At 39.9% G+C, this 24,001-nt stretch overlaps 2 protein-coding genes across 2 annotated transcripts; one reads left to right on the plus strand and one right to left on the minus strand.

Moving 5' to 3' along the window:
• Positions 1-46: 46 nt before the first annotated feature.
• Positions 47-2,882, plus strand: ten1 (TEN1 subunit of CST complex). The gene is made up of 3 exons (XM_035660667.1): positions 47-266; positions 899-1,056; positions 1,272-2,882. The coding sequence occupies exons 1-3, from the start codon at positions 178-180 to the stop codon at positions 1,421-1,423; spliced, it is 399 nt and encodes a 132-aa protein (XP_035516560.1). The 5' UTR covers positions 47-177; the 3' UTR covers positions 1,424-2,882.
• Positions 2,883-2,978: 96 nt separating this feature from the next.
• evpla (envoplakin a) lies at positions 2,979-20,173 on the minus strand. The gene is made up of 22 exons (XM_035660651.1): positions 19,992-20,173; positions 14,670-14,769; positions 14,404-14,558; positions 13,895-14,018; positions 13,142-13,273; positions 12,964-13,005; positions 12,406-12,567; positions 12,182-12,289; positions 11,950-12,045; positions 11,695-11,805; positions 10,722-10,868; positions 10,466-10,620; positions 10,263-10,360; positions 9,941-10,113; positions 9,002-9,168; positions 8,605-8,743; positions 8,285-8,478; positions 7,696-7,846; positions 7,405-7,488; positions 7,165-7,272; positions 6,982-7,074; positions 2,979-6,821 (listed from the first exon to the last, which is right to left on the minus strand). The coding sequence occupies exons 1-22, from the start codon at positions 20,051-20,053 to the stop codon at positions 3,426-3,428; spliced, it is 5,997 nt and encodes a 1,998-aa protein (XP_035516544.1). The 5' UTR covers positions 20,054-20,173; the 3' UTR covers positions 2,979-3,425.
• Between the last annotated feature and the right edge of the window lie 3,828 nt (positions 20,174-24,001).

Raw genomic sequence — 24,001 nt, forward strand, 5'->3', positions numbered from 1 at the left:
TTGGCGCAGCCGCAGAAAGGTCGGCACAGGCGGAGACTAACGAGTCATGTGACCTGTAACCCGGTAGTAACCAGCCTTCCTCAACACCTCACTATAAACAGTCTGAACACTTCACTCACTGTACTAAAGTAACGTTAGTGCACTGTGTTTAACACTGTTATTTTCATCTTTACCAGGATGCTTCCTGCAGCTGCAGTCTTCCAGTTCCCCTGGGAAATAAACTCTGGAGCAGTGCAGGAAGGAGAGTCAGTAAGAGTATTTGGCAGGTAGGTTTAGTTTTGTTTAGTTTTGTTTGTGACTCACAACACATCGGGTTTGATGTCACTGAAAGACAACATTAATATTATGCAACGTATTCGGTTTATACAAGACCATTTATACTTTATGGGAATATAAACAGTGGTTTGTGTACACACGTTTGTCAAAACTATACTTAAAGTGAAACTATGTAACTTCTGAAAGAAGAAAAACAAATTCTTCTTAATTAAATTAAAAGTTGAATTCATATTCGATTCGATCGATTGCCGATACAGCCTTTCTTGCTCTGGTATGACAGTTAGCTTATAGTGGCTAAACAGATTGATAGAATAATGAATTGACTGATTGTTACATCTGATGTGTAACTGGCTTACTTTCCTGATTCCATAACTCTTCTCTTTTTGTGCTACTGTTACACAACCTTTTAGCATTTATTATTATGCTGTAATTGTCACTTAAACAAAAGTTCACCAACCAAACAATGTTCTTTTGTTATTATTACTGCATATATTAGAATACAATACAACTTTATTATCCACCAAGGTGAAACCACTGTCAGTATGACTTCCCCAGGTTATAAAATGTAATACACCTTAAAAAACATAAAAATATTGACTTGGACATGAACGTGTTTCTCCAGACTTGCCTGCTATGATCCTGAGGTTTCCGAGGCCACACTGTCAGCTCAGCATGCTTCAAAAGAGCACCATGTGGTCATCCACACCATGTTTGTGGAGCCCTTTAACCCCATCATTGGGGCCCAGTACATTGTTCTGGGCGAGATAGAAAATGCTAAAGGTAAGGAAAGACTTTCTGATCTGTTATGACTGGTGAATAATTTATTAGGATTACCAAACAGCCGTTTCTTGTTTCTCTTGGGTCCACATACAGTATCGGACGAACAAGAAACTGACTGGCTATCCGAAAGTAGTATTTCCACATGTAAAAAATAGTATTATCCGGTATACATCATGTAAATATTAAATATTTATCTGTATCTTCTTGTCTTACAGGGGTTGGTGTGATGGTCCGTGCCCGTGTGCTGAACTGTGTTGATGGTGTTAATACTGCCCTTCTACAGAAAGCCATCAATGAGCAAAGGAGCTTTTTCAGGGAGAGGGACCACAAACAGAGTGATGCTCCACAACCTGCACACGCAACCTGATAAGGGTCTTCATTCATCAAGTTTCCCAGAGTGCTCGTTGAGTATCTGGACTAGAGCGCTGCCTCTTAAGCTGTTTGCCAAGAGACACTGTTTGCTGTTGTATGAACTTTAAGAGTGTTTGTTTAAGTGGAAAATACATTACTTTCATTATGGTTAACTTGTCTACCTCTCTCACCAACAGTTTTCTGCACTTTATCAGTCCTCGAGTTTCTGTACTTTATCAGTCCTCGAGTTTCTGTTTGACAATTACAGCCCCAAATTGGATTGACTTGGGTTTTACAGTTGATCAGTGTTTTGGGTCCATGACTTATGAATGTAGTGCATTTTTTTGCCATTTCTCTCAGTGTTAAGACATCTGATATTATTAGTTTTTCCGTACTGCCATTTTATATCGTGGTCTTAACATTCTTTCATATTGATCTTATATCTTTCAAAAATGCTTTAAGATTTGTTACAATAGGAATGTTTTATATGGATCATGTCATACAGATAAAAAACTGAACATGGATATATTCCACTCACATCAAAATAGCAATGGTTTAGCATCTTGGTATAGTCTGGGTTATTATTGGGTTATATTACATAGATCCGGATTTGCACTGAAGTACCAGTAGCAGAATGAATATCATTATATCCAAATTAATTTAATAATCTTACAAACAATAGAATTCAAAGCAGAAGCCTGTATCTCAACCACGTTAAGACCAAGTTTTTATAGGTTTAAGACAAAAATCAATAAAGGCATGTTCTCCTGTATCTAAACACGTTGTTTAAATTAGTCAGGCATGCTCTAATTAGTGAGCTATACAGGTCCTGGCTTGTATGCTAAAGCAGTGGTTCCCAACCTTTTGGCTTGTGGCCCCTAATGACAGACTATGGCCACAAAGTTGATTAGACCTTAAATGATTAGTCTTTTAATTGATTAGTCCATCAACAAGGAACAATTTTGTTAGTTTATTACTTACTGCTGTAATTTCTCAAGCAGAAACGTCATGTAGTTTTTATTTCTAGCTTTTCCAATGTGACGATTTGCTGTTTTTACTTCTTTTCCACAATATCAGATTTTGACTGTTGCTCAGACAAAATGTAAAGATTGTAATTGTAAGATTGATTGTAATGGCCATTCTTCATTGTTTTCTGATATTTAGACCATTATTTATTTAGACCATTATTTATTTAGACCAGAAACTGCAGAAACCACTGCAGCCTCAGTTTGACACCTTTGGTGGCCCCAACCCCTGTTTTTGGAACCACTGTATTAAAGGATGCATCCTCAAAATTAAATCTAGTCTTCAATGTTTTTGCAACTAGCATGTTAATGTGTACTGGGTGGAGTGTTGCCCATTATTTGTCCTTTAATATCAATGAGAAACCTTCTTTTTCCTGATACACTTGTGGTGCATAAAAGGGGAAAATGTAAAAGTCACCCAGATTTTGTGTTTTAACTAGGTTCTTAAATATAAGATCTGATGTGTGACTATCTATTGTACCTGTTTGTGTGTGTTCTTTGTTTAAAAAGACTACACAGCACTGAAATTGAGGGAGTCCATGCTCTTAAACTGGTATAATTTAAATTTATTGATATTTGTTTCTTCATAAAGTATCAAACAAGATTCAGTTTAAAGTGAATAGTGTCAAGGATAGCCCATAAGTAATACAGAATCAAATCAATCTTGGTAAATAGCATTGCATCATGTCCCAGTATCCCTAATAACACAATAATATCAAAGATAAACTGCATTTATATTCTCTGTTTTTAAATTAAATCAAAAAAAACATCCGCCCACATCACATGTTTGGTAAACAAAGGCAAAACAGCAGCAATCATTTTGGCTAGACAGACAGCTTTGCAGCAGAAGACTTTTCCTGAGTCATAATGTACATTGTAATTAATATATTTTCATATGGTTTCAAATGTGTTTTCATATGGTTTTCCCATAATCTAATAGTACATTTATACCACTCCACGTAGCAGATATCTCCAAGTCTGTTGTAAACATATCTAAAATCTTGCATATTTTGAGTTGTACATTGGAGTGTAACCTGACTCTTTGGAGGAGGCGGGCAGCATTGGTAAGCCTGACATTGGGTCTGTCTTACAGCGATCCATAGCTTGTTTGTAGTTGATCTTCTCCTTTGTGATTGGGTCTACAATATCCTTAATGTAGGTAGTCTCAGACTGCAGCTCCCTCATCATTGTGCTGTCGATCATTTTGGACCCAATGGCATCCAAGATGCTTACTCTGCGACCAGTGTTGGGATTGACCAGCCCTCCGGTCAGGTGTTGTGCCTCCATGTAGCGAGTGGCAGTGTCCTTTGGCATCCAGCCTTTCTGAACAGCTTCTCCCACAGACAAACACTCTCTGGTCATGGGGTCTTCAACACCAGTGAAGGCCTTTTGTGCATTGAGTAGCCTCTGGAGTTGACTGTCCTCAATGAGGCCTTTAGCTGCTGCCTTGTGAACTGTGTATCTCTCCTTGTTGTTGATATCAATGATGCCACCAGTTGATGCCTGAGCCTCCAGAAGTTTTTGGGCAGTGGTGGGGTCGATCAATTTACGCAAGGCGGCATTACGTATTGTAAAGCAGGTGTCAGTGTTTGTATCGATTACTCCAGCAACTGGGTAGACTTCTTTAGCAGTGGAGAGGTCTGAGGGGGCTGATTTCACTGTTGTGGTGGACTTTGGGACGATTGAGTTGAACTGGGGTTGCTTCCTGTTGTCACCCGCAACCAGCAAGGCAAACTCTGAGATGGGAATCTTGCCTTGTTTATACTGTTGTAGATTAAACTCTGTCAGCCTTCCTTCCTTTAGAGCATCTTTGATGGAGTACTGCTTTCCACTCTTGCGATCCTGCAGTACAGATGTCTCCCCTTCAGGTCCCATCGAAGTAATCTCCTCCCAATCACACTCCAGCTCCTGAAGATGAATGTACTGTTGACGATCAATCAGGCCTTGCAGGTAGGCATCATAGGGAGACATGTCTTTGCCTGTATCTGGATCCAGAATAGTGATTTTGGTGGAGACATTGGTTTCTTTGGTCCTTGTCTCTGCTTGCTCCTCTTTCTGCAGGTTCAGCAAAAGATCTCGGATGATGCTGTCTCGCTGATGGATCTTATCTTTTTCACCCAGGATATCGCTCTCCAGACGCTGGGTTTCAGACACCATTTTAACGCTTTTCTGCCTGCTTGTCTGCGCTCTCTCACTCAATAACCTGCTCTGCTGCTGGAAAGACAAGCTGGTGTCATGTTTCTTGGCCCCCAGTGTCCTGAGCTCCCGAGTGAGGTTGTCCCTCTCCCTCTGTAAGGCATCTCTGTTCAAAGTAAGGTTAGTCTCCTCTCTTGAAGAGCTGGACTTGGTGCTCATCAGAAGGTTGATTTTATCATTGAGACGTCTGATTTCATCTTCCAGGTCTTGTCTGGTATATTTTTGCTGAGAAACCTGCTCCCTCAGGCGATCTCTCTCTGCTTCGACTGCCTGGTCTTTCTCAACACGGACAACCTCTTTGTACACCGTCTTCTCACCAGACTTCTCCTTCTGCAGGATCTCAAGCTTTAGCGTGATGCTACGTATCTCTCTCTGAAGGCGTAGGATTTCACTGGATTGCTTGTCCATGTCTGACCGAAGACCGTTTGTCATCCTGTCCAGTTTCGGGTCTCTTTCAACTTTGAGTACCTCTTCGACAACAATACTTTCCTCAACAGGAGGTGGGGCATTTTCCAGCTGTGTGATCCGCAGTTTGATTTCTCTGAGCTCAGACTCAGCTTGAACCCTCTTTTGGCGCTCATCACTCTCTCTGAGGATCCTCTCTTTATCCTCCACCTTTGTTCTTAGCTGCTGCAACTCTAGGTCTATCTGACGCCGAGTCATTACTTCTTCATCCAGGCTCCTGCTGAGCTTCTCATGCTCAATCAACTGCCTTGGGTCCTTCTGTAAACGCAAAACCTCCTGTACAACAACTTTCTCCTCGGGCTTCTGTCTCTCCAACAGGATGTATTTGTTTTGCAGATCAAACACCATCTCTTCAATAGAGCGCCGCAGTTGGGCCTCCTCCCGCACATCTCTTCTCAAGCGGTCAGCTTCTTTCTCCAAGAGAGGATCAGGTTCATACTTGATGACTTCTCTGGTGACGAGTTTGGTCTCTATCTTGGATTTTTCAGCCTTCCATTCATCTCTCTCTTTCCTAAGTAGTCTCACCTTGTCCTCAAGGGAGCTGTAAGTGGTGCGTAAATGGCTCACTTGATCGTTTAGCCTCTGTATCTCTCTCTCATTTTCAGGGCTTCTTTCCTCCTTAACCACCTCTTGGAGAACTTCCTTCAGCTCCACCTTGGGCTTCTCAGAACGAAGGATGTTCACCTCAGACGTGACCTGGGTGACCTCCCTTTTCAGATCAGAGTGCTGCCTGCTGGAGTCTTGTATGTCTTTCCTGAGCCGCATTATCTCCACCTCTGTGTTTGGGTCTATCCGGTAGATCTCATTAACAATTTCCTTCACTTCGATTTTTGGCTTCCAGTTTTGAACTTCTCTGTAGCGGCTGTGGAGCTCCATCAGCTCTTTGGACAAAGTGTTGTTTTCAATCCTCTCTTCCTCCACACTTGTTAGAATCCTCTTAGATTCAGTGATGAGGTCAGGGTCTTGTTCAATCTTTTTCACTTCTTTAGTGATGATCTTTGGCTTGATGTTAGGAATCAGTCTCTCAAGTGCATTAATCTGACTCCTTGTCTGGAAGATTTCATCGTTGAGTAACTTGATCTTGTTGTTCTCTTCAGAAATGTCTGTCTCAAATGTTCGCACTGCCCTCAACATCTCTGGGTTCTGTTCTACTTTCACCACTTCCTTCTTAACCACCATCTCTTTGATGAGTGGTCTCTTCTGCTGGAGAATCGTGACTTCTGTCTTCATCTGAATCTGCTCTCCATCTCTGACTCGAATTTCCTCTCTGATCTTTGCCATTTCATCTCTTATCTTAGCAGCCTCTACATCCAGCTGAGGATCTTTCTCAAACTCTGTCACCTCTCTGGTCAACAGTTTTGGTGGAGTGTTTTTGAGGGTGTCCTCCACGATGGTGATTTTCTTGTTTAACACTTCAACATCAGTCTGGGTGGTGCTACGCCTCAGGACCTCTTCATGCAGAATTTTCTGCAGATCGGCCAAATCCCTCTCCAGTTTTGGGTCACGGTAGTACTGCAGTACTTCTTTCTCCTCAACACGCTCTACTCCTCTGCGACTCTTCAACGACAGCATCCTGTCTTTAAAGGTTCTCAGGTCTGTTTCAGCATGAACTGTCCTCTCCTTCTCTTCATCTAGCTCTTTGAACAGACCGTCTAACTCAAAAGAACTCCTTTGTTGGCTTTCAAGCTGCACTTGTTGCTGTGCCACCATTTGGACTTTGTCTTCATTCTGCAGCAGGAAAAACAAATTATTTGAATGGCAAAAAGTTGTCAAGTGTGTTGTTTTGTAATGTATTTGTATTTATTAGTTTTAAGGATAATATATTTTATAGTAAAGACATCATATAGAGAATAGAAAACTTTTTTTGATTCTCAATCTGTTTACTTACTTGTAAAATTAGATTCTTAGCCAAGCCCATCTGTTTTTGGCGTTGGGTGTTTTCAGCTGTTGCTTCAGTGTAACGGTTGACCAGATTCTTTTCCTGAGACACAGCAGTACATCAGCCACCTTAAACTTTTAATAAATGTAACAAATTTATATTATGTTAAAAACATAGAACTTAAAATGTTACCTCTTTCTGAATAGCATCAGCCAGTCCGGGCATACAAGGTTTCTTTGCAACAGTGGCTCCAGCACCCTCAAGTGTACTGTTGTATTTGTCAACGTTGACCTCGTATTCCTGCACAGATGTGAAAAATTAGGCTATGCTATTTTGACTTATTTCTTTCCTTTATATATAATGCCTCAAATCACCAATACATTCTCTTGCTAATATTTTATAGAATTATATTATAATCAGTTTGAGACTTACATTGAATAGATTCTGTAGATCTTGAGACAGGTCAGCCACTCTGTCCATGTCATCTCCCTTCCTCTTCAGGTCATCCATCACCCTCTATGGTAAAAAGTTAAACAGATAGTAATCACTATGTGTTATCAATATCATCTATCATTCAATAATAGAAGATTTACATAGAGCAGAGCATTTGTATAAAGAAATTACTGACAGAGAAATTAAGAGGAGTGGATGCTCTGGAAAAAAAGATAGCACCCTCAACCATTCTTCACGTGACACTTCTGTGTAGTCACCAGATAGTCTCACCTCTTGGGAACTCTGCTTAGCAGTGATCTGAGACAGATCATCATTGTAGTTAATCTGGTTTGTCGGAAGGTTGTCCAGGAAGGAGTTTAGGGATTTGCTTGTGCTCTGGAACTCCTGGTTCTTCGTTCCAGCTTCTTGTAAGATGTTTTCTCTAGAGAATTCATCATATGACAGAAACATCAAACAACTGACTTTGTAAAAACTCTGCATTATGGTACTTTCTAATTCAAAGAGCTGGTGATAAGCTCAGGTTTTCCTTCATGCCTTTTCCTAAAACATATTTATATTTGAGGTATAAGTAGCTTAAACATTTGCCTGACCACTGACTTTACAAATATCAGCTTTTTTTATGTACTGTTACAGTATATATGTATTTTATATTTAATCACAAATACCTGCTTCTTCCAAATGGATCAACACAATCCTTTTATTTGCAACATTAATGGCCTCGGCACAGTAGTACAATTGTATACACTTTAGTACATGCAAACTTGCTACAGTTTGCGTATGTCTATGTACTGTGAGCAGGATAAGTAAAAGGTGATTTTCCCTTTTGGTGTTTTGCTGTTGACTGCAGTCTGATTGTTACCTCTCTTTCAGCTGGTTGGCCACATTTGCATAGCGGGTCTGCAGCTGCTTGACGTCTGTTTTCTGGCGCTGGATGTCAGGGCAGAACTCCTGGTAGCCCTGCTGCAGGGAGCTGCACAGTTGCTGTGTGGTCTCCAGATCCTGACTCAGCTTCTTCATGTCGTCCTGAGCCGCTACCACAGACTTTTGCTGGTACTGAATACAGCAAAGGAGACAGGCAATTTAAAATCAGTCAAATCCAAATTGAGTCTATGAGAAACAGAATCACCTGTGTGGTAGAGGTAAGAGCTTAAAAGAATGTGGAAATGCAGATTTCCTCACCTGAATGTCCTCAGTGCGGGCTTGGATTGCATTTGGTACGTCAGGTATTGGACCATCTTTACTTAGCTTTTTCTCAAAACCAGAGACAAGGCCATCCACCTTCTTAATCTGACTCTCCAGTTTGAGAGACGCATTCGCTCTGAAAAAAAAGAAAAATAAATATATATATATATATAATTATAAGTGTACTGAAATGGCTGAGTTCAGAAGCAGAGCTCAATAATGGCAGACAGACTAAAAATGACCAAAAACATGACAGGTCTTAATGTTGTTTTGTCAATTTCTTTTAATAATTTGTGGTTAATTTGCCACTTTAAAACAGGAATAACTATATGGAGACAAACCCTCCACCACGTGACTGCATACATGCAACTTTCCAAACACAACGTCCTCTTACTTCTTGCCGTAGAGGTCAGCAAGTTCTGCAATGCTGTCGTGCTTGTTGTTGGCAGCACTCAGTTTGAGTGGCAGTGCAGAAGACGCACTGCTGGACAGCAGGGGCTGCAGGTCAGCCTGAGCTGCCAGCTTCTGCTGCTCCAGAGCCTTCAGAGCCTTGGCAGCTTTCTGTAACAGACCAATGTAGATACTTTAGATACTTGCACTAATATACTGTAGGTTTTTCCACAGTTTCTACAATATGATTACCAAGGGGTATATGCAGATCAGTCTTGTTTCTATTTGGAAATGGTGTCTAGACTCAAGAGAAATCCCATCGACCCATTGGTTGTAACTTTACGTATTTAAATATAAAATGAGTTTTTTCATTTTTGTCCTTATTTTATAGCTTCTGTATGTTTGTCCTCATGACAGTCTAAGTTATCTGTATGTGGGAGAAGCAGTCATTATTTGTACAATCTGAACCTGGGCTATGCTTTTCTGTCCATGAAGCGTTTGATTTAGGTTAGTTAAGATGATAAACAATTCAGCAAAATACTGTACAGTACTGATACAGTATGGATTGTGGTATGTATTGTATGTCAATGCATACAGGTACCAAAAAACGGTTGAAAAATTAGTCCCATTACACTATCGACCGCTCAACAAAACCATATCAGGGGTAATATAAAAATAATGCATCACTATTATATCTAGCTGCAGTAGCACTACTAAAAACTAAACTAAAAAACTGTAGGTGTGTAGGTTCATAATGAGCAACCAGTACCATATGATGGACATTAAATTAAGTAAAATAAATTAAGCCATGCTTTTACACATGCTTTTACACATGTAAATCTAAATCTAAAGAATAGACTGAAAGAATCCACACAGAAACATGCTTTAATTAATACAGATTGAATGAATAACAACAGTATTGATGCCTGTTTATTCCCCTCACCTCTTGTTCCCTTAGCCTGTTGGCCAGATCTCCGGCTGGATCAGTGCGGCTCAGTGGGGCTCGCAGGCGGCTCAGCATGCTCTCCTCAGCACTGGCCAAGTCTTTGTCCAGCTTGTCCAGCTGCTGAGCCAGGGCTGTCACTTTGGGATCCATTGCAGCAGAAGACACTGGAGCTGAATGAGGAGACAGGGAAAGTTAACTGACTGATAATGATTTAACACTATTTGTGCAACTGGTCATAAATATTTATAATGCTTTATAGAACTAATTAAGTCATATAAATAGAATATTTAAGGATTTTCATTTATAGAATATTAAGGACCTGATTGTTGGGATCTGGAGACTTCTGATTTGTGATTCTTCAAGGATGCCGCCAGAGCAGCTCTTCTCTTCTTGATCTCTTGAAGTTCACGACCCAACCTAATGAAGAGAGAGGCAGAGAGGAAGGAAATAGGAACAGTCTTACTGACACATTCTTGCATTGTTTGTTGTGGCTGCATAATAATAAAACCTTGCATCACTTACAGGTCCACTTTGTCAATGGCCTCTGGATCAGGTGGAGGAATCTGGAAGCAAACTCCTGGGAAGGTTTTTGTTTTCCCATCAGTGGAGACAATGTCCCAGTTCTCGATGTTTGAGTTAGATTTCAGGGTGCACTTCTCCCCTCTTGACAGAGAAGCCTAGATGATAATGATAAAAATGTTTAGACCACACTGAATCGAAATCAGCCAGATACTTGACCGTCTCTGCCTCACAACAATTAAAGGTTTAGAAGAGCCACCTTGTCTGTCTCCCAGTCACACAGAGACTCTATTGTGATGGGTCTGTTGGGGTTGTTGCGTCGTAGCTTCAGAGGAGCGATGGTGGTGCTGCGTTTCCTCAGGTCTGCCAGCAGCTGCTCGCTGTTCTGTACAGCCTTCTCCTCCGCCTGGTGGGAAACAGACACAGAGGGAAAAAGTCTTAACTGTGATCTCTTGTTTCTAATGACAGTTTAATGCATCTTTGTTTCGGGTGTCCTGAACACTGCAAACCTACCTTCTTTTGGCCGTATATTAAACTAGGATGCATGATAAGTTTTGTTAGTGGGACTAAACCAATGAGTTGGTTTTATTTTGAAAGATGAACTCCAGCAAACAATGTAAAATAATAATTGAATAAGGAAATTACTTAAAGAAAGAATTCAGCAATATTTATGGGTGGATGTGTGCTGTGCTATTTTGTGCCTATTTATTATGCTGTGTATATGAATTTTATTAGATATTCTGATTTAGATATGTTTCATTTTGTCTTATTATTTATTTATTTATTTATTTATTATTTATATTTATCTAGCAAGAAAATCTAACAAAAATACACTCATTTACAGTTGTTGTTACATTAAAAACAACATATAAATAAATAATTATGTTCCAGAATAATGGATAATGCGTAGGTATACAAATGTCTAACATACAATAATAATAATAATAATAAAATTAATAATAATAATAATAATATAAACCTACTTTATGTGTCCAGTCTTTCACCATATTAAAACTAACTACCATCACTTCCTAATATATATAATTATATGTATTATTATTATATATATTATTATATATAATATTATTATAATATATATGATAATATATATAATATTTTCTCCTCATATGACCAGGTCTCTCCCACGCCTCCCACAGGGAGGTGCAGTTTGAATCTTATGTGTGTATCGCCTTGCTTGATTCAGTAATAATGACTATGAAAGTTCCCCGTACCTCGAGCTGCAGCAGTGTCTCTGAGTTACTCTTCTTGCCGATGGAGTTGGGGTCCAGGCTGTTGTTGAGTTTGGTCATTGTCTCTGACAGTTGCTCTGTCTCCATTTGGTACTGGAAAATTTCACAAAAATATATATTTTTGCATCAGGGAGATACATTCAGTGCATAATAGAGAGACAAAATATGCATTATGTTCTCACATAAACACAAAATAATAATAATGACAAATTGTGGTTTATGCTTTCCCATATTTACCCGTTTGAATTCTTCCACATTGTCCAGGTGTGTCTCTTGACAAATGCAGAGATTGAGGAATTTCTGCCAATCGTTTCGTACAGCATCTTTCTGAGCCTGGAAATGTAATGTAATTTATTTATTTTAACCTGGAGTTTAAAAGGTTAAACTTCATGACATTTCTAAAGTTGAAGACTTTGGCCTTTAAAGCCTTTGCTGTTCAAAGCAGTGTCCTCTGGATAATGACAGGTACCTGTATTGTGTCACTTGCAGGGTGTTTCATTTCAATGAGTCTGTCTCCTTCCTCCTGGAGTTTGTTCACCTCGCTCTCGTGGGACAGCAGACTGTTGTTCTTAAAGTTCTGTTTGAGATCATATCAAATTGGGGTTGTTAATGTGTTTGATCAGAATTAATAACTCAATGTGGATCATTGTGGTATTTTTCACTGTTTCGGCTAAACAACCCGTCGGTCCTGACCTCATACTGCCTGCGGACGTCAGGAGGGTCCACCATGCGGTCACTCCAGTCCTGCTTTGTGATCTTATCTTGTTCTTCTCCCAGGAAGGCCAGTTCCTTGTTGCAGCCCTGCATGTACTCGTACAGGCTGTTCAGGTAGTGGCGACGCCACTTAGAGTTGTCCTGAGGAGAAAATAAATAAAACTGAATAAAACCTGAGAAGCTCTGAAAGTTTCTTGTTGAAAAAAAACAATACGTTTAACCAAAGTTAGGGAGAAGAGGGGGAATAGCTCAAAATTGAGTTCAGTATGTGGACATTTTATTTGCTAAGATTAAATAACAAATAATTATTTCTGATACATGAACAGAAAAACATAAAGTTTTATTGTAAAATAACACACTATCACATGATAATTAACCAATAAAGGCCAAAGAATGAACGTAATTTCATTGTAACTTTAAAGAGAAAGAGATATTTTTCAAAGCCCCCCCCCCAATAAATGTTCACTCATTGTCTTTTCATCACAAAACTCAAAAATAAATGATTCACTAATATTACATGTAATGAACTAAACTCACCAGTATATTGTTGTACTGTTTCTTCAGGGCTGTATATTTCTCCTAAAAGACAAAATAGCAACATACCATATAAACTGAAAACGTTCTCACGACATTGACAGTTTTGATGACCTGCTGTGATGGATTTGGAGTGATTTGCTTAAAAGTATCTTGTGAATGTGTTTTCATGTTTGTTTACCTTGCTGCCTGCAGAGCTGACGCAAAGCTGGGAGCTGTATCCTTCGACCTCTTTGTGCAGGATGTTGTGAGCAGCAATCTGCTTCTCCAGGTCTGCCATGGTGGGCCCGTACTCCTCCACATTCAGCTCTTTCTGTGATCACACGCACACAAGAATACAGTTAATGTTGTGTAGAGACAAAATAACAACAAGGCTGAGGGACTCTTTAACTAGATGTGTTTTTTAACTTGCTCATCTCTGGCTAATGTGTTTATTAGGGTAGTGAGAATCTGTTTGGCATTGGTTTATTGACTGAAAACATGCAACATCTTTGTAGGAAAGCAACAGGTATGTCCAGGATGTGGAGCAGCAGTAGATGTATTATTGTATCTTATTGTTAACTAATCCCATAAGAAAAACAGACTTCCTTACTCTGGCTGTCTGTCAACCCGAAGATCATTTGTTCCTGAATATGTAAATCTCTAGAAAAAAAAACTCACTTTTAAAAAAAGGCCCAGTAATTTCCTAAAGCAACTGGGCACTGTAGTTATTTTCTCGCCAAAATCACTAAAACTGGAGTAAATAGCGCATTTGTTGGGGACTATTTTCAACGGCGGATTAATACACATTGTACAATGGTCTTTTCCTGGAATTAGTTGACAATAAGAAAAATATGACATGCTGCCAACATCCTTTACATAACATAAATCCTGGATCTTCTGAGAGTTTTTAAGCAGACTGGCCCAAATGTTCAGACAGTGTTATTAAACTTACTTGCTTCTCGTTGAAAACAGGCGCCCAGTCGATTCTCGGCATCAGCGACACATCGTCAATCTGCTCATAGATTTCTCGGTAGAAGGTGCAGTCCTTTAACCAGCGCTCATGGAGGAGTATGACACTGGAGTCACCAGAGGACAGAGATGGGGCAAAGAAACAAACAACTTACAACAGGTTTTTATTTCAGTGTGTCCTCTTTCCAAAATCTGTCTGTACGTTTATTTTCTGTCTTGTTTATCCTGATTGACAGACACAGACTTTGTAATGAGGAGAGTGACATTATGAAATGGGAGAAAATGGCTAAATAATGTCTATTTATCTTAAAGCTGTGGGCCTCCACAAGCATTAGCATTAGCTTTAGGTTGGGGATCCAGTAATGTGCTGTTGTGGACTAATGTGTGATTTTTACCTTCAAAGGATCATGAAAGCAAACTTTTCCACACTTCTCTGCATTGGGCAGCTGTACTGTAATATCTCTGTGTCGTATTTATTCTGTAACAACTCACTCGCTCTCTATCTCGCGGGCTTGTGGGTGTTTGAGCTTCTTGGCTTTGTCAACGTCGAGGAAAAGTTGCTTCAGCAGGGCCTCGGCCTCGCCCAGCTTGGTTGATATCTCAGCCTGATGCTCGAAGGGCTGGTCTTTCTTCTCATTTTCATTGTCCTGGTGAAAGCAGACAACAGTCAGGGGGATTTCCATTAGAAAGGGGCTGCCACTAAAAGAGATGTATCATTAGTTTGAGTTTGTTTGTCAGTGTGTGCTCGTGTGTCTCACCACTGCTAGCATCTCCTCAGACCGGAGGATGTCTTTCTCCACCTGGTCGGCATTCTTTTGCATCTGGGCGATCAGCAAGGCCAAGCTGCTGGTCTGGGTCCTGCAGGGTGAGGAGAAGGGCCACAGATTAAGACAGAAGCACAGAACAGATTGCGTATTGTCAAGAATCAGTACAGTCTTCTCCTCTTGTGCGTTGAAAAAGACAACCAAACCAATGGCATGTCAGTAATTATACTTTCTTTGGTGTAACTTCACAAATAAATCAAACATTGTTTTATAGACTATAGAGCCCTGTCATGTTGTAGGACAATAAACTTCAAGGACAAAACATATTTTCTCCACCGTCACCGGCTCCAACCAGGAGAGAGACAGTAGAGGCCTAAGCAGCAAGTTGTTAGTGCGTTAAATTCTAAATAACCTTTAATGTTTTACATCATCCGTTGTATTGATCCGTCCACGAGTATCTGTTTTTGTGAAGTTGGAAGTTATTTATTCTGTATTTTAAACAAGACTTGTTGTTACGCTTAAAAATAAATAAACAAATTCATTAATAAACGTTTCCAAAGAAATATATAGATATTTATAAATATATGTATTCAAATATATAAATTCATATCAGAAATGTGTGATGGCTAGTGACAGTCTTTAGCAGCCCTAATCTCCAGGACCAAAACTCTGCACTGATGCAGTTTTCCTTTCTCTCTTTTCACTTCATTATCTGACTGATGCCTGTTTATCAAGATCAAACACAACCTGACAAATCACGCACTGTCTCAAGGGCCGGAGGTTATTTCATTTCAACTTCCGAGCCAACCCCGAAGCGTTCCTTAAATTCTAGCCATTCCTCAGTGGCTGACTGTGACTGTCACCTTCCTCTGTCACTGTCACTGTTTCTCTCTGTCTATGTCACTCTTCCAGTTTTGGCTGCAAAAAGGTAAAACGATGCCTCAGACAAAAGGAGGAGTAAGGAGATTCTGCTGGCCGGCAACTAGAGATGAACTACACCCATAAAACTAAATAAGAGGTCTGTTTGTCAAAAATCTAAAGATTTGGTTTGAACAGGTTTTTGTGTTAACTAAATCTTGTGAGTTTAAATTATTGGTGAGTGAGTGATCAGTTATAGTGGATCTAAATCAAATCATGTGAGAAGGTGTGTGTTTAAACAAGGGAGAACAATATATACAGTATAATACTACAGTCACCAGAGCTCCAAGTTTTCCTCCACAGGTGCAGGGAAACTTCCTGCAAGAAACCTGCAGGTTGAATTTCTTATTGCATATATAATTTGCATATCCAATGTCTCCATTTTGAGATGCCATAAAAACCTCCCCAAAACTAATCCAGATGTTACTGTTGTGTGTATTTTCGAAAGTCCAGTTATCATTTTACCACACATTCATTCACCAGCAAATGTAATACCCACAATGTACAGCATTTACACTAAAATAAGTCTTTAATCATTGAAAATGTGACAAGACTTGTTAAACTCTTGCTTTCTTGCTGAGAGTTTATGGTAGCAGGGCTGAAAAACCTTCATTCATGCACTTAAACCTCTCAAATAACGCTGATACGTAACCAAAGAATGTCGGCAAATCATTGAGGACCTCACTGGTTAACTGACAACACATACCAAAGCTAGCTCAGAGAACAAAGCCATGTCGCCCTGGAAAAAAAACGAGCAAATGTCACAGGAGGTAGATTTACAACATTGACGACCTAAATGGATTGTCGTTAAAGAGCAGCACACGACTCTTCAATGATGGAGCAGAGGACAGAGGAATGCAGAGACGTCCTCTTGCACTGACTCACTGAGCTGCGAGCTGATCTGGTTCTGCAGCTGCTCTGACAATGGCCTCCCTATTCCTGCTCACACAGCAGGAGAGACAGGTATCTGCTGCACACTCACAATAATTATTTCTTAACTTTTAAGCCAAAGAAATACTTGCGCTATTGTTCAGACGGCCCATCAGTGTCAGCAGAGGATCAGTGATTAATGAAGCACTGTGTTAATATGACTTGCAGGCTTTTACCACCTGTCCTCTTCTTAATGTGTTTTCACTGTTTTTGAGTTGTTGTTACTTTTGACCTTAAAAATTAAAAAATCAATAGTTTGTTCATATGATTCAGTAATTTAGTTATTATTTAACATATCTTAATGTCAGACATTGAATGTGTGTCTCTGTGTTGATACAGGCTGGTGGAGGTTAATGTTCTCATATGTTTTATTGCTATAAATATACTAGAACTAAATCTATCTTACTAACTAGTCTAGTTACTAACTAAAATCTGTCATTAAATTTGAGGTTGACTTCTTTTGCCTTACACCTTTTTCAAATACAAATTATATAATATATATTATATACTAATTTGAACTTCCCTTTACTTATTATTACAGCTACAGGGTGGGAGAGGAGGTTGTTGGTGATGTGAGTAGAATAGTTGATACTTTTCCTCATGAATAAAGCTCAAGAAGCTGAATGACCTCTGTGATAATGTTGGCGTGTGGACACATTATGTATCTGCATCCAGCTTCAGTGTGCCTGTCCTCTGATCTGGGGTGGAGGACGGCATGTTGCACCTGTAGCTAGCTTGAGCTGCTCACAAACAGCACTGCTGTCTCTGACATTGTTGGGGTGTGTCTTTTCTTGTGTTCACTGAGCTGAATAGAAACATCCAATGGCAAACAATGCACTCCATTTAAAATATAAATAACAATGCAATGAGTAAAAACCTCACTTAACAATGAGTGTTTAATTTATGAAACATGCACATGTATGTAAGGATAGCTGCTCAGCTAGCAGCTAGGACTGATTTCACTTGAAAGCAGGATAACTGGATAACCCACATAATTCAGAAGGGCTTGTCTGCATTTTTTAGTTCATTGGAAGATCACAAAACTTGCACCACACACACTCCCTGATTTGGTGATACCTCTTACATTTCTTCCAAGCTCCCAGTTTATATCATAAATTTAATGGACCTTTTTTGCAGCAGTTATTTTGACATAAAACAGTAGGGTAAACACAGGTGTTACCAATGATACTAATTAAGGCTCCGTTCCATTGAGTGCACATGCACAACAGCAGCACCTTGAAATGAACAGACCCTAATTAGTATCATTTTACCCTACCAATGTATGTCAAAATGGCTGCTGTAAAAAAGCAGCTTAAAACGAAGCGAAGCTGCAGATGTTTGTTGTTATCACTTGGCAGGGTCAGCAGCATGTGTGACCCCTTTTTCATATCACAAAGAATAACTGCAAAGCTTTATTCTGCCCACTAACAGAGCAAAGACAGTGACTCAAACATCAGCAGTCACAGTGCCATTATTACATCATTGTGTCACCAGCGGTTGAGATGTAAATGGCACACAGGCACCAGCAGAACCAGATGTGGCAAACAGTCAGTGCTTACAGGCGTTACATCATCCACCCTCATACACCAACCAGCGCAAACACACACACACACACACACAGACACACACAGACACAGAGTCACAGTCACACACAGGTTTTACAGCTATCCTTGTTCGGTATTTCATTGCCTTCATTCATTGGGGACAGCCTTTAAACTAACCATAACCTGGACCTCAGAAAAGACGCTTTTGCCACTTTAGGGACGCTCTTTGGTCGCCATGACACACACCACTATGTTGGATGTAATTTCCAATTACAAAAGCTGTTCTTAAAGTTTCTTGACATTTTGTGACACTAAATGTGTCTTTTATTGTAAAGTAACAGAACTCAGTGTTGATTCATTGGTCAGTTTACATTAGTGCTGAATAAGAATAAGTTGATTCATCGGTTTAAACAGCAACAATTCTGATCATCATTTAAGGCATTTATCAAGTAAAAATGTGAAATAATTTCTGGTTTCAGTTTATGAAATGTGACGATTTGCTGCTTTTCTCTCTTTTCTATCATTTGACATAAAAAGTTATTTTAGCAGGGGCTCTGGGAAATAGTGATCAGAATCAATTATTTGAAAAAAGAATCTAAAGATAAATCAAGAATGGAAATTATCTTATCTTATCTTAATTGATTTGATGGGTGATGGAAAAGTCTTAACGGCCAAACAAACGGAGCAACATGTCCTGTGTCACACCGTAAAGAACAGTTGGGAACCAACGCCCACATCAGAGAAAGAAACCAGCTGAGCAGTACAGACTGCCCAGCCCTCATCACACCTCAGCAGCAAGACAACATGTCCAGGAGGGCAGGGGCAAGGTGAAACCACAGGCTGGTCACCACCTGCTGTCTGAAACCACGTCAGTACTGTGACAAAGGAGGAACAAAAACTATTCATCACTGTGGCAGCTGAATGTATCTCCAGATTCTCTCTGACATACTGGTGGTCCTGTCACATACTGTGTGTTTAAAAGTGGCTTGAAAGCCGTTACGTCAAATAAATCACCGGAAGTCGAGTATGTCAAAAAGGTGACGGTTCAACTACTAATACAACCCGTCTCATCACTCCTATTACTTAAATAAATACAGGGCAGAGGGAAATCACCTCATCATCGCCTCTTTACATACTGATAAAGTATTTCTGATTCTGATCAGTTACTGGGAGATTTCTTATCACATTTAGCAAATTACTGATCAGTCAAGCTCCTTACTCTGTCTAAGTTTAAAGCATTTAAAGTACAGGAACATTTCATATATTACACATCAAATTAAGCTTTTTTGTCATTTTTTTTTAGATGCTTCTAAATTTAAGCACTGTTTTGAAACATGTACTGTTTTCGCAGTACAGCAGCTGGATTATCTTTTGACACTCAGTCCTTAGAGGGGTTTTTTTTCTCACTGAAACATGATCACTAACAACAATAATCGTCAAAAGTCTAAATCTCGGTTCAGACTTGGGGTAAAAATGGCTCAAGAAGTCACATTTTTGGGGTTTGGGTGCCTGAGAAGCAGGTTGAAGCAGGTTTCTTTCTTTGACTTTCACTTGTAGTCATAAACACATTTTCACTGGTTCCACCTGTTGTGCTAAAGCACTACTACAAAGTAAACCTGACCCCAGGGACCCGTTAACAGGCTGCCAAACATCTCAATATGCTCTCACCATCCCAGAGGATTCACTTTGACATAACTGAAAATCAGGAAATTCACTGAGCAAACTAGCATTAAAACTTTCTTTCAACCCAGCCACAGTGTAACAGGAGGAGAACCACAGAGGGAAAGAGGACAACGGCACGCACAGGAAACATGACACAGTTCTCGGGCTGGGGAAGAACAGGACCGGGAACATGGGCGAGATACAGTGTCACATACATTCATACATGCATTACATTCTTAAAATCCACAGGGAAAAAACTCACTTGCTGATCTTGCCCGAGACCTTGACGGTACCGTCCTTCGTACTTTCCTTTTTCTTGAACATCTTGGAGGTCGTGGTGGGTCAACCAGAGATCCCACAAAAGTCTCTCTCACTCTCTCTCTCTTTTACTCCTTCTTCGTCTCTGTCTTCCTCACCCTGTGGCACACACTCTGGCTCTCCTTCCCCTTTGGTTCCTCTCAAGCACACTCAAACATACACACACACACAAATTCACGTCAGCACCGTGGCAGCTCCTCCCAGACAGGTTAACAGGTGTGTCACCGCCCAGACATCCGCCTAGTAGGGGAAGACCGGACCGACCAGTTCCCTGCACCATCCTGTCCTCCCACCTTCAGCCCTGCCCTTCCTTTTCAGTGGGGCCCTGACACACTCTCAGATCTCTCACAGGGAGCAAGGGGCCCTTTAATTACCATGGATGCATAATTCATGGAGCTGGAGGGGCACTGAATTCCTGCAGGGAGATGAGAACAAAATACTTTTTATTCACACTAATAGCATTCACTATAATAGTGAATGCAGGTGGGGAAAATCAAGTTGCAATGAGTGTTTCCAAATCTGACTGATGAATGGTCTCAGAGTTGCTTCATTCTCACCTCCTGTTCTCCTCGTTTCCTGTCGTCTCTCTCTCACTATCAGGGCATGAAACGCTTCCAAATATAATAATATTTTATGTAAAATGATACAATTTGAATCCCAGACACATATATAGACACACGTCATTTTCATCACACGTGGGTCGAAATACTCCAGTACTTTGATTATAACAAACAAACCTGGATTTAATTCGTTGCAGGTCTGAATTCTGGGTAGAAGGGACACAACTACTTACTTTTGTGGGGAGTAGCAGGAAAGTAATATAACAAGTAGTCAAATTAATTACTGTTGGCAGGAAATAACAAGTAAAGTAACATTACTTTTGAAAAGAGTAATGAGTAATAAATTAAATTTTTTGAGTAACTAGCCCAACACTGGTCACTAATGTAACAACTGATTTATTTGTATATTGACCATCATATGTTCTCAAATTCTGTTCTGTGGTAACTGTTGACTTTAATCCACAATATGAACGTGTAAAACTTTGACTGGAAACCTTCTAAAAGGAGTTTTGCAGAATAAAAATGCAAATCAATTTGTGTAGGACCAGTGTGTATAATTCAGTGGCATCTCGTGGTGTAGTTGGAGCTCACTTCACCCTCCATTACCAAGCGCAAAGGATGAACTACAGTGGCCGTGAAATGCGCAATAACTTGAAAGGACCTATCTCGAGCTTGTTGTGTTTTCTCTGTTCTGGCCTATTGGAGAAACATGGCGCCCGCCAGGGCAGGTGACCTGCGCTGTCGGTAGATAAAAACAGCTCATTCTAACTTAAATATAAAGAATCTTATTTTTAGGTAATTCTACACTAATGAAAACATTATGCATATTATATTCAATATCTGCCTTTCTAAATTTTACAAACTGGCCCTTTATATACATTTAAGTGATAGGAATGGGAACTTAACAGCATGTACAGAGTCCTAGTTTACATACATAACATGTTTGATGTATTATGTTTCATTACCCTGATTTATTTTCTTCAACATCTGATTGTGCATTTTATACAACTTTATGACTTCGGGGGGCTTTATATTGCTTTTATTTGTTAGTGTAGTTGAAGAGTGATAATGCGTACAGAGAGAGAGAGAGAGAGGAAGACGTGCAGCAAAAGGCCACAGGGTTGAATTGAACCACAGCCACATATTTAATATGAAATTAAGAGGTGCCTTTTATTTTTACTTGCTATTCACACTGATCTTCACCATGTTGACCTTCTGTCAGGGCTCAGATACACTCTATGCTACAAACACAGACCTGCACTGTATACAGTCAACAACGTCACAACCTGCAGGCCAGAAAGTAAGTTTATAACATCATAACTTTGTATTAGAGACACTTTTTCCATACATTGCATAGTCCCATGTTAAGCATCTGCAGGCATGAGAGTCATTCAGGATCAGGGCGTCTCTCTGCAGCATATCAACAATAGGTAATCATGGTGAGGAATGCAACTGGGCAGCTTTCTTTGCAGCCGAGTGGGGAACAGCACAGAGAGCACACATTTTTGATCAGTCCAGTCATACAGTCTCTGTCTCTCTATCTCTGGGTGTGTCCACCTGTCTGGAAAAACAGATACTCTTTCTACTGCTAATAGAGACAGTATATGTGGTCCCATGTTCACGGAATATAATATTACCTTACATTGTGAGAATATTATAACAATAAACTTTAGAATTTATCAAATCCACTGGGAACATTTGTGTAAAAAAAATGATTGATCACCAATAGGACAAGTGGTTAAAAAATAGTTGAAGACATCGTCTGTTTTGGGAAAAAATGAGAAAACAGCGTCGCTTAAAAACGAAGTTTATGAGTGTTTCAGTTATCCTGGAAACAAGAGTTTAGTTGGGTGGCGTTAGAGGGTGTGGGCGAAACCACTATGTATCAACTATGTATTGAGCAGTTTGTCGTATGTTCAGGTCATCTTTCAAAGTCAAGTTTTTAAAAAATGCTCGGTGCCATAACAAGAGCTGACAAGAGCACTTACATGGCAAAACTGTTTGTATAGAGGCAAGTAATTTTCTTACCCACAAGAGAAAAAAAAACATTAACATTGAACCCTGTTATAAGATCCTGTTTTATATATATAACGTAATAATAATCTCTCCCCAAGGTCTAGTAGCTGTTTCCTGAGCACTTCTTGTCCATATTGACTTAAAGGTGGAGATAAAATCAATTCAAGTAAATATAACTCATCCTGTGGGGGAAGTTCATGGCAATCCATCCTATAATTAAGACATCTTATTAGAAAAAAAATAACATGTTGGGGATCACCAAAGTAATTAGGACTCATCCTCTCAGGACCCTGAAGGTCTGTACGCAAGTTTCAATCCATCTAATAGCTGATGAGATATTTCAGCCTGGAAGTAGTGGACCAACCAACGGACTGACATTACCATCCACAGAGCTACACTGCTAGCTAATGCTGCTAATGGGAATACTTTACACAGAAGAACACCTTATACACATGAGCAGGGCTGCACTCTAGTCCCTCTAAAGGTCAGGGATGTCCCCGGAGGTGGCTGTGATTTAAAAAGGGATCAGTCACATCCTCAAGTTCACTTCAGTTAGTTTGCAGGGCAACATAAACATGGCAGGGAATTATCATTAATCCGCATGTCACCAAATTCCTGATCTGAGAAGAAACAACAAAGGCAGAAACACAGTGAGGGCGTGTCAGTCTCTTTCACTAAACTACACATCCCGGACAAACAAAGCACACTTGTCTGTTTAGAAAAAGCTTTGATGCTTGTACTGAACTTTGGACTTTCTCACTTGTTCCCTGTACTGTACAATCAAACAAACAAGGGAATACTGTACTTCTATGTCTTTCATCTTTTCGTCTCACAACAGCAAAATAAAAGTACAAATGATCTACAGAAATAAAACAATGTGCAGACTATTAGTGATACTGTGTGTTATCTCTGGTTTCATCCTTCAGATAAACATTTATCTCAACCTCACAAATACCTTCAGTGCATCCGGGCAGAGCTCATCTGTGTGTGAGTGACAAAGGAGTGTGTGTAGAGGACACTGATGACAGGCAGCTTTTAGGACTTTTAGGTAGGAGACTGCCTCCTGTGTCTGTGTGTGTGTGTGTGTGTGTGTGTCGTGTGTGTGTGTGTGTGTGTGCTGGGTGGGGGCGGGGGTTTTTGTCGTGTGTGTGTGTTTAATTCATTTCATTAGATGTACTCATGTGACTCAGACGTTGAGATGTAATAAATTTGCACAAGATGTTTGAGTAACAAACACACCTATATGATTATTCATACTTGTGAAAATGCATATACACACAAAATAAACCAAAACACATTCACACCCTGCTAAGGCATCCTACGCACTCCCAGTAACACACCCACACCCAGGACAGAGGTGTCTCTCTCTCTCTCTCTC

This window comes from Morone saxatilis, unplaced genomic scaffold (assembly GCF_004916995.1).
Source record: "Morone saxatilis isolate NCDOM2014 unplaced genomic scaffold, NCSU_SB_2.0 Contig17, whole genome shotgun sequence".
NCBI classification, from domain to species: domain Eukaryota; kingdom Metazoa; phylum Chordata; class Actinopteri; family Moronidae; genus Morone; species Morone saxatilis.